The 18002-nt window shown below is 41.1% G+C and overlaps 1 protein-coding gene across 1 annotated transcript in view; it reads left to right on the forward strand.

Moving 5' to 3' along the window:
• LOC122091412 (E3 ubiquitin-protein ligase SP1) overlaps positions 1-12987 on the forward strand; it is a 23223-nt gene extending 10236 nt beyond the window's left edge. The window contains exons 7-11 of the mRNA XM_042661341.1: positions 10603-10715; positions 10814-10924; positions 11371-11414; positions 11525-11633; positions 12522-12987. Of these exons, the coding sequence (XP_042517275.1) occupies positions 10603-10715; positions 10814-10924; positions 11371-11414; positions 11525-11633; positions 12522-12624 (480 nt within the window). The 3' untranslated portion in view covers positions 12625-12987. The remainder of the gene's footprint in view (positions 1-10602; positions 10716-10813; positions 10925-11370; positions 11415-11524; positions 11634-12521) is intronic.
• The last annotated feature ends 5015 nt before the right edge of the window (positions 12988-18002 follow it).

The following is an 18002-nucleotide window of genomic DNA, read 5'->3' on the forward strand; positions in this document are numbered from 1 at the left end:
GCACATGTTATTAACATAGATCAGATACGAGGTGAGTATACATCTGATTCTGATTTCAACACTGTCTTTATGGAGTTACAACAAGGTGGTCAGCACTTAAAGTACTCTATTCATGACGGGTACTTGTTCTTTGGCACGCGGCTTTGTATCCCAAACTCTTCCCTACGTCATCACATCATACGAGAGTTACATGGAGGAGGATTAGGGGGACATTTTGGGAAAGATAAGACTCTTGCACAGGTGACTGATCGATATTATTGGCCATGCATTACAAAGGATGTCGATCATGTGATTAAGAGATGCCGTGTATGTCAGTTGGCAAAAGGGGGAAAACAGAACACAGGTTTATACTCTCCACTACCTGTTCCTCATGCACCGTGGCTTGATGTTAGCATGGATTTTGTTCTTGGACTACCCCCTACTAGAGAACGATATGATTCCATTATGGTGGTTGTGGATCGTTTCTCTAAGATGGCTCATTTTATACCTTGTCGTAAGACTTTTGATGCTTATCAAGTTGCAAAGCTCTTCTTCAAGGAAGTAGTACGACTACATGGGCTACCAACTAGTATTGTGTCTGACCGTGATGTTAAGTTCATGAGTTATTTTTGGAAGACATTGTGGTTGAACACAAATACAAAGCTGAACTTTTCAACTGCATTTCATCCACAGACAGACGGACAGACAGAGGTGGTGAACCGTAGCTTGGGAAACTTGTTGAGGTGTTTGGTTTGAGACTATGAGAAGACATGGCCTTCTATTCTTGACATTGCAGAATTTGCCTACAACAGCTCAGTGAATAGGACAACAGGTCGTACTCCTTTTGAGATCTTGCTTGGAGTCCAACCTAAGCGGCCTATTGACCTTATGTCACTCCCACCCCAGGCTCGAGTTAGTATTGAAGCTGATGAGTTCTTACGTCATATCACTGAGGTGCATGCCAACGTCCGACGACGTATTGCCTTGAACAATGAGGTGTATAAGGCTTCTGCTGATCGTCATCGGCGTTATGTGGAGTTCAAACCCGGGGACAAGGTGATGATTCGAGTAAATCCTGAACGGCTTCAGACAGGTGTCAATACCAAGCTACATCCACGAAAGATGGGTCCCTACAAGGTGCTGAAACGTATAGGACCTAATGCTTATGTGCTTGAGTTGCCTGATGACATGACCATAAGCAACGTGTTTAATGTGGCTGATCTTCACCTTTATGTTGGGCATCATTCAGATGATGGAGACTCGGAGCAAATGCTGAGGTTGCCTCAACTGAAGCCACCCACTTCTGAAGTTATTGAAGACGTCTTGGATGATAATTACAAGACCTCTCGCCGTGGCACCGGTTATCACACTTTTCTTGTCAAGTGGAAAGGCCGTCCCCGTAGTGACTGTACTTGGATTCATGCTGATGATTTCAAGAGACTTGATCCCGACTTGTATGAGCGTTACATGTCCCTTATCCATTCGTCGGAGTTGAATGTTTCCAAGCCGGGGAGAGCTGATGCAGATTCTGCACCAAACTAGGCTTGTTTTATTAGGAACAAGCTTAGGGTTGGGTTGTATATGTGTTGGGCCTTCAGTCCATGTGGTTTGGAGTATATTGGGTTACTTTTATGGGTCTAAACTAGGGGTTCTAAGGTTGCATACGGGATTCAATGATTTGTTTCCTTTTTCTTTAGTTTCCTTTTTAGATGGGGTTATTTAGTTTCTAATTTTCAGTCTTAAATTAGTTTTTAATTTTCAGTCACAAGACTTTCTATTTTGTAAGTTTCTATTTTCAGATTTAGTAACTAGTTGAGTTTCTAATTTTTAGTTTCCTATTTCAGTTTTTGGAAACTAAAGTTAGTTTCTATTTTATGTAACCCCTATCACTATTATAAATAAAGCTATGGCTCCTTAAATGAGCCACAATTTTTACAAACTACATGGCTGCTGCTGCTGTTTTCTCTGCGAGAGAACTTCCTTGTGTTTGATCAAGGTATTGGGTTGGTGTTCGATCCGACGACTCTTTGCGGCGAGAAGTCCAAGAGGTTCATCTTCAAGTGTTCCTTTTCTCTTTCAAAGTCTTCTTTTCAAAGGTTTGTTACTGTTCAAACAAATCAGGTAACAGATCTGATCTTCTTTAAATTTCTGGTTTCGAATTTCCCAGATTTCTCCTACCCGATCCTTCACTGATCAGACCAACCAGCCACCTGATGGCTCCCTTATTCTGGTCGAGTGTTAGGCCTATTGAGAGGATGGTTCGATCCTAATTTGGGGTCAATCAGACCTGGAATTTTATTGTTATAAAAATTCTCTCTATTCTGGCCGATTCTGGTTTCTGCCCAGAATTTTGAATCGCTTTGTTCTGGATGTTGCTGATACCGTACATAAGTACATGATACCGTACAATACACATACACTCGTACACGTACATAGACACTCGTACACGTACATAGACACTCGTACACGTACATAGACACTCGTACAATACACATACACTCGTACATAGACACTCCATTCTTTAATCCGTATCGGGATCGGATGAACTACTGTATGGGTAGAAGGCTGCTGTATCAATGAGCCAGTCGTCATATGCATCCATGAGAGGGATCAGTCGAGGGCAAGGAAGACGACCGTTCTGATGAAGTTCCCAGGCGGAGTCAACAGTCTGGAGAAGAGGAGCTGGAACTTGATGGGGCTGAGTATCATTGACTTGGCACATGGTATGAAGAAATTGTCGCCACTCTGATCGATGCTGTCGTCGATTGATGAAAAGAGTGTAGGGCTTAGTTCCATACACATGATAGTCTGTTGTGTAAGTAATGAAATGGCAGGGGTTTAGGGTATGTGGAGGGTCAGTGATTTGGAGGACCGCTGGAGGTCGATGGAAAAGGATAATGGTGTGGTGCAGGGGTATATTCTCTTCTGGTGGGAGAAGAGAGGTGAAGAGGTTCAACCAAGTTTCCATGGGAGCAAAGAGCTGTAGAAACTGGAGAATAGGTCGGATGGGTTGATGAGGGTTTATTGGGTCACACCAGCGAGAACACATAGAGTGGATGGCGTGAAGGGGAAAGCTTATAGCAATGGAGTAGGCTGTACATAAATGCCAAAATATGCATTTATAGATGAGGGGTAGGTTTTGTAGGTCATGAAAGGTATTAAAGGTGAAAACTGTAAGGTAGGGGAAGTCTGGGTGGCAAGAAGAACCAGCAAGAAAGAGACCTTCTTGTCGAAGGGCTATTCTGAGAAGCTGGATTGCTGTAAGCTTACTGTAGGTAAGGATGGCTTTATAGGTGAAAGTTTGAAGGATTTCAGGAGGAAGGTGAGGAGGGATATCGCAGCAGAGGTTATGGCCAGGTGAAGGTTGTGGTGTGGCTGAGGAGGAGGAAGATGAAGCTCCTGGGGTTAAAGGGTATAGGAGTGGGATAACCGAAAAGGTAGAGGTTGGTCGGGAGAGGAAATCTGCCAAGACATTTTCTTTTCCTTTGATGTGTTTGATATCAAAGGACCATTTTGAGAACCATTGAGCCCATCGGAGCAGTTGATCATTAGGAAGTTGTTTCTGTCTGAACTCAAGCATTCGAGGAAAACTTGACATGTCCAGTTCAATAAGAAATCTGTGTCCAATGAGGTGAAACTGGAACTTTTCAATGCCACGGCGTACTGCAAGAATTTCCTTGAATGTGGAGTGATAATGGGCTTCACTGGTTTTAAAGGAGCCACTCTTGTAACCACAAACCGTTCTTGTAGAATCAGGGTTTTCTTCTAAGAGAACTGCACCCCAGTGAGTATCACTAGCATCTGTTTGGAGAATCCTACGTCCATCAGAAGGAATCTGTAAACATGGAAGTCTTGTAGTTAATTGCTTCAGAGCATGAACCGCTGTTGAGTGTTCAGATGACCAGGGAGGAGCATTCTTTCTCAATAGTTGATGAAGAACAGACGTGTGTCTGATTTGTTGAGGAAGAAACTCAGTCATGTAATTAACTATACCAAGGAATTGCTGGACCTGATGCTTTGTGAGGGGTCCATCAGGAAATTGCTGTAGAGAAGTAGCAATATGTGGTTGAAGTTCATATGTTCCTTTGGTAATAGTGACGTCAAGAAAATCAATGGTGGAGACACCAATCTGCATCTTCTTTGGGGAGAGCATGATTCCATAGTCTTGAACAATCTGATGGAAATGGTGAAGGAGGCGTAAATGTTCATCCTGTGTAGATGAAAACAGAAGAATATCATCAATATAAATCAGGGCTTGATCTTGAATGGAAGCAAAGATCTGCATCATGGCACGCTGAAATATTGATGGAGCCGTCTTCAAACCAAAAGGCATAACTGTCCATTGTAAATGATGACCAGGGACGCAAAAAGCTGTCTTTGGTCTATCTTCAGGAATAATTCCAAGTTGCCAAAAACCTGCTTTTAGATCAAACTTGGAGAAGACAGTTGCTGAGGATAATTGAAGTAACAGAGCAGGACGGGTTGGTAATGGAAATTTATCATCAGCCAAGAAAAAGTTTAGGGGCCGATAATTAATAACCATTCTCATTTTTCCACGGATCTGTTCTGTTCTTTTGTTCACATAGAACGCCTGACATGCCCAGGGGGAGACAGTAGGTTCAAGTAGTCCTTGAGCTTGTAATTGAGTAAGTTCTTGGACTGCAAGCGTCAAATGTTCAGGGGGCATTCCAGGGTGACTGGCTTTTGTTGGATTGACATCTTCATTCTTCTTAAAAGGTAAGGAGATGAAGAACTTTGAATTCTGCCAGAGAGGATGTGTACACTTTGTCAAGAACTCAGTATGAGAGTCTGCACAAGAGGTTTGCAGAAGTTTTCCTTTGAACTCATCAAACAAAGTAGGACCTGTTCCTGTAAGAAATATGTTAGAAAAAGGGGACCACGGGAGAAGTTGTTGTTTATACACAAGACCTTGGGGAGTCCATTTAAGGGGGAGATGACTCAGGACATCAAAACCTATAATAAGGTCTTTACCAGGACACTGGGATCCTAACATAACATGGGAGAAGGAAAGGGTTGGAAGGAGTTGAATTTTAATGGGTTTTTTAGTAACTAAGGTGATATAGAAGGTTTCACCATTAGCTGCTAAAAATGGTAGGGCAGGGACTTGAGGTTTCCAGAAATGGTTAGGAAGGACTTTTGGGGACAAAATGGTTGTTGCAACACCTGTATCTAAAAAGGCTATTAGATGAACAGGTTTAGCATATGGTTCAGGAAGAAGGGTTACTGCTGCATGTGGTAAGGTAATGGACTGACAGGGAAGAGGTGTTGGAGGTTGACAGGGAAGAGGTGTTGGAGGTTGTTTTTGGGGAAGAAAAGGGATAACCTGATAGAGGGGATCTGATTCCTCGGACTCGGAATAGGAGGTCTCTAGGTCTGAGTCTGTGAGGTGTTGGGGATCAACCTCATCTGGGTAATCAATAGCAAAGAGGGAGAGGTCAGTAGGCTCTGCATCTAAGGAATACAGAGATTCAAGGTCAGCATCTTGTAGATCATCATGATGGAGGGAGGCGAGCATATGAAGCACCTTGTCTTTCTTGCTTCTGTTAGGACAATTTTTTGCAAAGTGGCCATCTTTGCCACAGATGAAGCAAGAAGTGTTCTTGGCTTTTCCACGGAACTGTTTTTTCCGAAGGAATTTCCACTGAGGTTTAAATCGTTTATACCGAGAAGGCTTAAACGGAAACCGCTTCTTGTGCTTTCTGGAGGAGGGAAAGACTTGCTTGTAATGGAACTGCTTCTTTATTGGACAATCACAGTTATGATCGGAACCTTTGCACTTGATCTTCATCCAGGAAGTGTCACAGGCAGAAGACACCTTATCAGACTTAGACTGTAATTCTTTCCAGATTTTCTTGACATTACAGAGTTTGTCAAGAGCTGTGAGAGCAAAACTGTATAAGGAGCCGATGCTGCAAGAGGCGAGAGCAATGTTTTGATTGCGGAGGAACTGCAGTGTATCAGCACCAAGGGGATCTGGAAGGGAGTTCAAGAAGATCTGTTTAAGGTTCTCATCATCAAGGCCGCCAATCTTATGGAATCGGTCTGTCATTCGCACATAGTGTTTGTCAAGATCTGGACGAGCCAGAGAACAACACTTGAGCTGTAAAAACTCTTCACGAGCTTTTGTGATATCATTGGAGATGGGACCAAGGAATTCTTGATATAAGACTGTAATGAATTGGCCTTCAGGAAGTTGAACAAGTTGTAATTGCCGATAACCACCAAGAGCTAAATACCATTCCCTGAGTTTTCCTTGTAGTCTGGCAACAAACTTAGTCAGAACACTGACAGAAGTAGCACCTTCTTGTAGAAGTTCAGCATTAATCCAGGCATGGAAATCAGCAAACTTAGATGCCCATTTAGAGACAGGGACATCATCCACGGTAAAGAACTGTTTAGGGTCTTGGTTAGAGAATGGGGCATATGTTGGAGGGGGCTGTGGTGCAGGTGCAGGTTCAGGATTATGGACCATGGGGTCATCCTGATCACCATCCATTTCATCAACAGTAGGAGGTGCAGGATATGGAGCAGGAGGTTCTTGGCCTGTATTCATGAAAGAAGGGATAGGTGTTGGATCTTGGAGGGCTTAAGTGGTGAGGAGATCAGTGAGGACATCATCACCAGAAGGAGTTATGGCGCTTATAGGAGGATATTTGGGCTTAGTGCGAGGTGGAGAAGGTGAAGGGGAAGGTAAAGGTGATGGATAGCTTGGGATAGGCGGGGTAGGTGCAGGATAGGAGACAGCCATAGGATATGGGTGAAACTGTGGAGGAGAGGGTTTTTCCAAGGTTGAGTTTGTAGGATGTTTTTGTTTCTGTTGCTGTTGCCTGGGGTTCAGATTCCGTTGTTGTCGTTGAAGGGCCTTTAATTCTTCAAGGGGGAAGGATCTCTGAGAGGCTGCTACCGGAGGAGCCGGTATAGTGTACATGGCAAAAGGATCTTGAGGAGACAGACTAGGAACTGTCAATGGAAGGGGCTGCTGTCGACTGGATGTTGCAGCTTGAGGTGGAGCCTGTTGAAGGCTATGAAGTTGTGCTTCAAGAAACCTCAGATGTTTCTCTTTTTGGCCAATAAGGGCAAAGGCCTGAGCTGTATCAGCAGTCAAGGAAGCAATACCAGCAAGTTCCATATGAACCTGATCCATCTCAGCTTTCAGGGTTTGAATCAACTGAGTATGCCGGCCAACAGTACTATGAGTGTGCTGGGTAGTAGCAAGAATGCATTCAAGGTACTGATTTTGGACAATGGCATTTTCATTTTGCCAATTAAGAGCTGCTTCAGCTGGGGAGATCTCTTTTGGTTGTCCAGAAGGAAGAATAGGTGGTTTAACTTTCCAAACATGACGGATACCATGAGAATCAGGACCATAATCTGTAGGACCAGGAAAATTCTTCACTGGGGAAGAAGAAGAAGAGGATCCTGGAGCATACATGCAACAAGGAGGGACCATAGGAGGGGGTAGGTTAGATGGTGGAGGAGGCTTACAGATCGGAGAAGGAGGTGGAACATAGGGTGGTTCTGGGGAAGGGTTTCCATATTTAACCATAAAAGGATACCGGGCTTCGGTGCTTAAAGGGCCAACTGTGGGATCTCCGGACTCATATCGTTCCTTAAGAATGGTCTGGGAGGACTTTCTTTTAGGACGATAGGTATCATCATCAGAGTCTTGGAGACAATCATCACAGTTGCAAAGGTCAAAATATTTATGACCTGTAACCGGATCAGAGAAATAGTAAACAGGGTTGCCTTGAGCATCAAAAGATTTGACCGGAATCTTTTCCTGAATCATACCCGTAAACCGAGTAGGGAAAGGAGATGGTAATGGTTGTGGAGGAGGAAACTTAATTTCAACCTCACCAGAAGGGTGAGTGATGAACTGCGGGTCTGTAGACTGGAGAGGTTCTACCGGAGCAGGTTGTTGGGTAGCCATCTGTTGTTCATAAGCCGTAACCCAAGAAGAAGGTAAGAGACGAAGAAGCTCATCTCTGGAAATTTGTCTGGGTACATAGGTAAGGCTTGGAACATGGCCAGAATCCACTGAGAGGAATAGGGCATTCTCAGAATGTCCTGTGGACAGATCAAAGGCATGGTTTTGTAACCGATAAGCCATTTGATAGTGGATAGTTCCTGCTAAAGCTGTAGGGGCTAGGGGAGAACCAGAGATTTGAATTTGGAACTTTAAAGCTGTAGGGAGTAAAGGATCTGCTAAGGGAACATTAAAATTAGGGTACAGGGTAAGGAAGATGGTTCCTGCGTTCAAGGAGGTCTGGACAGTAGAACAAACGGCATGTTCATACCGGAGGAAACGACTGTCTAGGAGAGCTATTCGAGAGAACACGGGAAGGCCTTTCCTGCCATGGAAGGTAAGGGCAAATTTAATTGCACCTAAATGGAGATGGGTATAGCCCTGGTTTTGCCAATCAGGGATGAGAGAGGTCGGGATCTCCAAAGTGAACAGTTGTTCCTTATCAGTGGCAGGGATGTGATGTAACTCACATCGGGAAGCTTGAACAAGTTCCTTAATCGGAGGGGTTTTCTTTCGAGGGGCTAGAAGGGTTTTCCAGGTAGCAGAAGAGGATGTCTTCTTTGGGAAGACAGTATACGGGTTTAGAAGGGGAGAAGGGGTTGACGGTATAATTTGATCCTCAGGAAGATAATCAAATTCATACAGGGATTCGATGGAGGAAAAAGAAGAGGACCGGGAAGAAGAAGGGGAAGTAGAAGAGGACGAGGAAGAACGACGAGAAGAAGGAGAACGTCGGGAAAAAGACATATCGGGAGGAAGGCAGAAATCCAAATCCGAGCAGCATATCCTGTCGGTGAAACTCAATTAGATCAACAGATGCCTAGTCGAGGCCGATCAGGACCCCCGGAGTTCAAGTTCTCAGAGACAGATCAATCTGAGCCGTTACAGGGTATAAAACAGCCACTCCTTGGCCTGAGAACCCATCGCTCAAAGGTTCTTTCTCTGTCACCAGAGAACCGAAACTACGAAGTAACCTGCAATAGGGCGTGGCCTAGAACATCAGTTGGACTAAGAGAGGTTCGAACCGAGAAGGGGTAGCCGCCGGAGACGGACCTTAGCCGGAGAGAAGAGAGGGGATTGGCTCTGATACCATTCTTATCTCACTGGTATACGTCAAACGGGCTCTGCCCAAATCCATTACTTCAGGGGCTTTAAATAGCCAAGGGATACAACGGATAAGGGACAAGGGTGGACATGTGGGACCCAAGCCATGTGTCCTTCACATGGACTTCACATGCTTGTGGGACCGTATGTCTGTCGGAAGTACATGACACCGACATTCGTACAATACATAAGTACATGATACCGTACAATACACATACACTCGTACACGTACATAGACACTCGTACACTCGTACACGTACATACTATGGGTTTAGCCCGTTGCTCCCCTTAAAACCGGCTTGTCCAGGGAAGGCGCCCACAGGCTGATATAGTCGCGGTGATGGCTCCCGCTGAGCGATGTGGGATTACGCATCCGAACAGTGCCACTGCCACATCGACACAGGTACTAAATCGCACACCACCGCCCGGCTCTGATACCAACTATGGGTTTAGCCCGTTGCTCCCCTTAAAACCGGCTTGTCCAGGGAAGGCGCCCACAGGCTGATATAGTCGCGGTGATGGCTCCCGCTGAGCGATGTGGGATTACGCATCCGAACAGTGCCACTGCCACATCGACACAGGTTGCTGGTCATAAGCTTCATTGTTTAGTCTTATTGATTGGTGATTTAAGTCCTTAATTCCTTGGCTGATTATTCAGTTACAGAATTTCTGAAACTGTTGAGATAAATGATTTTCTGATATTTTATTGGGCTGGTTCTAGTTGTTCTTCTGATTAAAAGTTCCTGCAGTTTGGGGCTGGTTTGACTTGTCAAATCCATCCCTACATTAGACTCCCTTTGGACAGTATTTGAATCTTCCAATTTAATGGACATTCTGCTTGAACAAAATATTGTAAATTTTTTGGGCAGTGAATATGTTTGGTCCATTTTGAAGGGTCATTTAGAAATTTGGACCAAATTTTTTATCTATGGACCTTGTGGTAGATGTACATGTTAAATAAAGTGGTGAAACCCACGAAATACATCTTGGGTGTCCAACCCAAAACCTTAAGGCATTAGGTGGAGATGGCCCAAGGGTATATTAAGACACATCCAAGGTCCTAGATAACTGATGTGAGACTATACCTCTATAACTCCCAACATATCAACAGGCCATGTGCGAGTGTTTGGAAACCATGTATGTGCAGAACTAATAGTTGGCGGTTTGTCCAGACTCCTTTTGCCTTGCAGAAATGCAAACTGGCTGGAGATACTAACTGTTTGCTGTATTAATATATTTCTGAACTATGTTCCCCATTTTTCTTGTTCTGAAATTATATCTTTGGACCAGAATATTAAAATCATGTAGTTATTTGCGGTTTTGATTCATTGCTTTTTATGGTCCAAGCTATAACCTCGTGGTTGAGAGTTCCGGGTTAATGAATTGGTGGAGATGTTGGCCCTCAAGTGTGTGTTGGAATATTTATTTCCATTCACCATTTTTCTGAGCTTTTCCTTGTACTTCCTGCTTAGGCTATTAAAGATGATGTTGGAAAGATTCGGATTCAGCGACCCCATAAAGGACCATTCTTTGTGACGCCCAAAAGTATTGATCAGCTCATTGCAAATCTTGGGAAATGGGCAAGGTTATACTCTTGACTAATTTTGGTGCAAAGTTTCTTTCTTTTATGTGTTCTTTTATCACCCTCCTATCTGCATACATTAAAGAAGTTATTTTCGATAGGTGGTACAAGTATGCCTCTTTGGGGTTCACAGTTTGTGGTGTTTATCTTATTGCAAAGCATGCCATCCAATGTATCATGGAAAGGAGGCGTCGCTGGGATTTGCAGAAAAGGTAAAGTTTATTGGTGTTTAATTATTTTATGGTCGGGTGGAGATGAAATATGACAGCAACTAATGGGTGGGTGGGTATTTAAAAGACACAATTTAGATAGGATGTAGTTCTCATTTTTGCTTTCTATCATATCTGCAAGGGGCGCATGAGAACACTCTTCCATTATAAGGTCCTATAATGCAGGTGGTTTTGGGAAAATGTAATTAGTTACCATTCGTAGACTCAATCGAATGCAGTCTTTATACAATCTATAGAGGAATCAGCTGTCCGCTACTGAGAAAAGTTCTGACATACTGGCTTTACTGCTGAGGCATAGCTGCAAGTGTCCTTGTCAAACTAAGTGTCTCCTGGAGCAATGAAGTCCTTGTTATAGCAAGTCTTGGCATGCTTTGATTATCTTGCAGTTTTGGTGAAAGAAATGTTATCGATTGTTCTTGTTGATGCAGGGTTCTTGCTGCTGCTGCACAAAGATTGGGGCAGGAAAATGAAGGTAGACCACAAAATATGTAAAGTTAAAAGTACCACTTGCTTTAGTATAGCTTTGGAAACTTTTCTTTTTCCAGTGAGAATAGTTTTAGTGACTTCAATAGTACCATACAGGATCGAATGGAAAGGCTGAAAATGGATTAGATAATGCGAAGAAGGACCATTTAATGCCAGATCTATGTGTGATATGTCTGGAACAGGAGTACAATGCTGTTTTTGTTCCGTAAGTTCCCTAATGCCGGCTTTTTTTTTTCGAAGAATAGAGTTGGTGTGATGTTCATGACTGAACTTCAGCTATTGCTTTTCCTTCATATTGTTGCATCCCTATCAGAATTTTCTGCTAGAGTTCGGCAACTTGAAACGACCTCCTTTACCTGTGCAGAACACATGGATACCTGTATTGCCATTCATTGACTTTCCTCCTCTCTCTTCTCTTTTTCTGAATTGAGGAAAGTGTTGGCAATGAGTTCAAGGTGTCTTCCTTGAAAAATTGGTGGGACTGAATGGTTTTAGAATATGATTCATGAATGGCCAAGTCTATAGAAAGTTTGAGCAGTTAGTGGTTTTTGACTTTAATAATAATAGGTTATTTACATGATTGCTAGTGTCTAGAGGTTTGAATTGTCAGACAGCCTCATCCAGAGGCATGGATGAGTAGACTGCACTCAAGGTTGCAATTGGCCTTATGCACTTTATTTGGTTCCAGTGAGTAGTGAATGGCTGTCACTTTGTTTCCTGTCTGTTTCGGATTCTGAAACTGAGATGTGTTGGTCAAGACTGCAAGAGTTTTATTGTGCGCAATAACCGCCATTGATCAAAATATTTCTTAGGGAGGAGGTTAGGTAGGCTGCCGGCTTTCCTGGAGCTAGCGACTCAACCAATGGGAGGGCTGGGATGGGAGGGGCATAGGGGACTTTTCCAAGGGGAGGAGGAGGAGAGAGAGAGAGAGAGAGAGCGAGAGATGAGTATACCGGCGGCAGACCCAGCCTTTTCCCTATTTCTAATTTCTCTTTTAGATATTTCCCTTGCGACTCTTAATGATTTATAAGTGCATGACTGTTTTCTTTTGCCCTTGCAAAATTTGAAATGTTCATGGAATATACCTTGTCAGGTGTGGTCATATGTGCTGCTGTACTACGTGCTCTTCTCACTTGACCAACTGTCCACTTTGCCGGCGACGAATTGAACAGGTGGTAAGGACTTTCCGCCATTGACCCTTTATTCTTGGCACTTCAAAGTTGCTTCAGTAGACGTGGCGCATGAAGGTCGGAATCTAGTATTTTCACATTGACAGTAAGAATCTGACGGCCAGAGTTCCTCTAGAGTACTTCCTCTTCGGCATTAGAACCTCATACCAGGGAACTTCACCACCGAGTGCCACCCTATTGTCAAATAATGGATTTTTTCAATATTCCTGATTAAGGGTTGAGATTCATGCTGAAAATTTCTTCTCGAATTGGAAACACTGTAGAGCTTGGTATCTTTTGTAAATAAAAACCAAAGTATTGTAATCTCTTTTTCTTTGTTTTATAACGAAGAAATTTCATTGATGAAAATGATAGCAGATTTTATTTTTATATCAATCATCTCATAAGCTTTTGAAGCTTGCTCCATTGACACTTCTGCCATGATTGTTACCTTCCTTAATTTAGCATGAAAGATAAATTTCTCCTATCTGGGATTTCTTAAGAAGATTGATGTACCTACACATATCTTTTCAAAGAACCAAGTACCTGTTGCTTACTGAAATTGCAGTCTGAGAGCCCATGGAGTTGATTTCTTATTCTGTGTGCTCAACAATTCACATAGACCTCAACAGATGGGCTGAAGATTACTTGGGCTTGGGACTCATTGATACAACCTGTGCGAGGTATGACCTGGATATATTTTTTATTCTGTTTTGCTGTGCCATCCTGGATTTGAACAAGAATAAGATGTGCTGGATGACATTACTTGGCATGGTCCTAGATTCTGAGTTAGGATTTCTATACATTGAAAAGAAAACTTTATATGGAAAACACTAAACCCAATCCATCCCAGCTAGGCCTTCACTATAACTACCTAAGGTCCCCTACAAGTGGAAAATAGAAGATTAAAATCTTATAGATCTTTGTATTACGAAATGTGACATACACTATACCAGAACCTGTTAACATTTTCAGTGTGAAACTAAACTTGGAGGATCTATGTGGTATGTTCCGTGCATTTTGATTAGCGTCTCCGCCTATTGTTGTGTTAGGTTTCCAAGTTCCAACTGTGTTTAAGCAGTTAAATTCTTGGATCAGAACCTCTTTATCCTCGGGATTTAACCCTCTGATTGGATTGAGAAAGGATTTTTCCAGACCTTCGGAAATAGGGGTTGGGGGAGTTAGTGATGGCATTCACCATTCAGGAGTTCAATTATAGCATCAAATCACCTTGGATCAAGGATTTAGGAGACGGGATTGGTATTGGCTCTAATACAGATTTGGATCGGTGAGTATCAGTCACTTTTGCCTTAATTTTTATAAAAAGTACTATTTTTTTTTTTACTATTTTACCCTTGAAAAGATCCGGAATGGTCTGGGATTGGGGATCGGTCCCAGCCAATACCGATCGTAGACCGATACTTGAAACCATGCGTTGGATGAATAGATTCTCTCTTCACCATGGGCGACAAAAAACGACAAACTTTCATCTAAATTCTTTGGTTCTGGTCTGTATAGATCAGGGTTTATCAAGACATACTTTTTGTGGTGTTACTTGTTGGATGCTTGTACCGTATATGTAGTCTGTAAAGAATAAATGTTGATTCTTGTAATTTGGCTGTTATGTTCTTTCCTAATACTAAACTCTTATATATTGTGGGTTTCTTGAAAAAACTGTCATATTGTGGGAAACAACCAAACGTTTGATGTAAGTTTGCTTTTATCTCTCCATCACTCATTCGTTTGGGTTACTGGTTTCTTCATCTTTTGACTTGAGAACTAAAAAGGTTCATGAAAGAGGGAATATGATCCCAAGCCAACATCTCTCTAGGAAAATAAACAATAAATTAGTAAAAGAAAACTCTCTTTGTTAAGCAATAGGAATCTGTGTAGAGTTCCGTCTGATCTTGTTTTCAAGGCGGCCCTTCAGGTTTTCACACCATTAAGAGCTTAGAGTGATCACCTTTCCACCATATAAATACTCAAACACATAATACACTTCACAAGATAGAGAGAGAGAGAGAGATAAAGAAGTCATTCTCTATCCCCTTCAGATCTTCACTGAATCCTTCTTTCAACCCAAACCTTCAGTATTCCATTCGAATCACACAAGCGATGGAAAAGAAACCTTCTGATTCAAATTCCCATAACATTTTTGAGAACCTTTGTGGTTGCTTTCGCCGATCTTCTCACCACCACCAAGATGATGCTCCACCTGCAACTACTACTTCCATTCCCTCTGCAGCCTCTGTAGGTTCTGGTGCTATTGTCCATCCATCAAACAGGTTCCAATACACAGACACTCCTGAAAAGAAGAAAGAGAATTTGTCTCCGGTGGATATGCCCATTCATAACGGCGAAAAGGTTGATCTGAAGATTGAACCTGACTCTGAAATAATCAATTTTCTGGCAAGGCAGAGAGAGAAACTTAAGAACAAGGCAGAAGTGGCTCCAGAGGCAGAGCAGGGGAACATTGTTATAGAGGGTAAGCCAGCACAGGAAACTACAGGGAAAGTGAAGGAAATGAAAAGGACTAAAACTGAAGTGATCAATGATAAGGTTACTGATTATATTGGTCGCACCAAGCTTAAGATGAGGAGTATGTCAAGTTTTGGTGGTGGAAAGAGTGCATCTTTTAAGTGATTTACAAACAAGTACTCCAGTCCAACCTATATGAATAAACAGAGGAGTTGTCATTTGGTATGCCAAGATTCTTAAGAGTGAACTATGGATTGCTTCTTCTTCTTCCTAAATAAAAGAGTGATATTATGATTTGATATTTATAAATTGTATTCTCCATGAAAATGGTTCTCTCTCTCTCTCTCTCTCTCTCTCTCTCTCTAAGTTTTAAATTGTGTTCTCCAAATATGATAAGAGTTTCAAGTAGATTACATAATTATGATTATAAAGTTTTCTTTGTTTTTTAAATTGATTTCACTTCCCTTCCCTTCCTTTTTCTTGCAAATAGATGGAGTCTAAAGGCACATGTAGGAAGCGGATTCGTGCTCCTCGGTGGGGGGGGGGTGAGTTGGTCCAAATTTCCTTGCTTTGATAGGCTTTCATGGGATAGCATTGTTCTTGATATGCTCCCTATAATAATTAGTTGATTAAATTGAACACCTTTATGGTTAGCCTTATTACTGGTTTAATCTTTCAATCGAATATTAAGTTTATGTTAGGTTTGGAAAAGGTTGGCCCTTTTTCTTTTTTGGGAAAGAAGGTGAAATAGGGAAAGAGTCGCCTTCCGTCATTACATTGATAAGGCGAATTATTATTGTCACAAAGGTCTACTATTTATCCAAACGTCACCCAATTATCTATTCTTCCATATGGATATAAATGATGTGTCTATTTCGACCATTGGATAGAGAGAATATAGTCTGATGAGTCATATGTCAAATTTCAGAGTCTAATTTAATCAAATACTCCTCTTTTTATTGATATGAATCATGTGCACAAATACTCTAGACATTATTGTGCATTCTCTCAAATTCGAGTTGGAATAAACAGTTTAAATTTTAAATAAAATGTAAAGATGACTGACTCAGATTTATGTTGTAATTTTGCGAAAACGTTAGTTTCCATTGTTACATGGATACCTATCTTTCTTTTTATTATAATATTGTATCTTTCTATATTTTGGATTCTAAGGCCCGTTTGATAACGTTTCAAGAAACGCGTTTTTGTCGTTTCTGTTTCCAGAAACAGCAGAAACGGAGCAAAAAGCGTTTGATAAAACTGTTCCGTTTCACTTATTTTTAGAAATAAAAATAGAAATTTTTACTTATTTATTATTCAAGAAACGACCCAGGCGAAACAAGTTCAACTTGTTTCACCGTTTCTGGAAACGACTTGTGGCAATTCTTTCACTGGCTACCATCGACTTATAAAAACATGACTTATCAAACACCTTCAATTCTGTTTCTGTTTCTAGAAAATGAAATTTATGTTTCTGCCGTTTCTTGAAACAGAAACGACAGAAACGTTATCAAACGGGCCCTTATATAAAACAATACATTACTTACATGTGAAGGAATTGTTATTTTCAATTTTTTTATTTTTTATTTTTTATTTTCAATCTAATGCAGCAAACTCAACTAAAGAATAATGGTTAGCTTTGGTATGTGGATGGTGCCTAACCTGAAGGTCTAATCGCACTCACAATGTGATTCTTAGGGAATCAATTGTGATTTTTATGACAATAGAGTATGCTGATTAAATTAAAATTTCATAAAAGTGTTGGCTTACCTAAATCAATCTTAGCTTGATTACATATGTGTTCTAAGCATAAAATCAAGTATTTTTAAGGGAATCTTGATGACTTCATGTAGATAAAGCCTGATGAGGTGAGCCTTAATTACCATTGGTTTTTTATTTTTCATTTCCCATATACTACGGGATTGCCATTTCTCAATGCTAGGATTCCATTTGAGGTGCTCTAATAGGACGCGAGTGAGAGAAAATAATAAAGACCCCATGTGAGAGGAAACTAGTACTTTGGCATCATGGAAAGGTTTTTCCCGAGAAATCTACCCAAGGATTCAAAACATGGAATTGATATTGAATCGATGGGAATCAGTCCCAAAACCCCAAGAATTGGATTTTTTTTTTAGATCTCAAAAATAGAGATTCTAGGGTTTTGGACCATGAATTGGTTGATTCAAATCAATCTGATTCCAATTTTTAAAACGGTGGTTTCACTATAATCTAATGTCTTCTCCATAGTTTGTAAGTTCGGGGACGGCAATAATATGAGAACGGATACGTATGACAATTAAATGGACCACATGGTAATAATACGATTCTAAAAGTCCGGCGCAATAAAACACGCATAGCAATGATACGGTATGTATTTAATACGTGTTTAATATGATTGCTATGTAAAAATTCGGGAGCAAAAATATAGATTTATTTTGGTATTAAGAATGAATTAAAACTGGTTGTTTACAACTAAATTCTAATTTCCCATGCTCTCATGAACACCAATATCCAATTCAGCTTTTCAATTGGGGATCATTTATCAAAATATATATTTTTTTCATCTAATATTAATTAAATTTAATCATGTCTATCATCGCTAATGTTGATAGGTGATCCATCAACCCCTTTCTATCATAGTAAATAATAACATATATTTATCAAAATAATAATAATAACAGCATGTGGATAATCATTTAACAAATTAGAATATCATTATTGATATTTTCTTATCAAACAAGAAAATCCACAACAACCCCTATTGATGTGGATTCATATTCTAAAACCGAATCAGATCGCGTATGGGTCCATTCAGATATTCAATAATTAAGTTTTAATTACCAACAATTGATTTGTAATTAAGGTAAGATTTTAGATTGGGTGACAAAATTATAATTAAGTAGACTTCATAGGCTAATGAATAGGAA

This window comes from Macadamia integrifolia, chromosome 10 (genome assembly GCF_013358625.1).
Source record: "Macadamia integrifolia cultivar HAES 741 chromosome 10, SCU_Mint_v3, whole genome shotgun sequence".
Classification (NCBI taxonomy): Eukaryota; Viridiplantae; Streptophyta; class Magnoliopsida; order Proteales; family Proteaceae; genus Macadamia; species Macadamia integrifolia.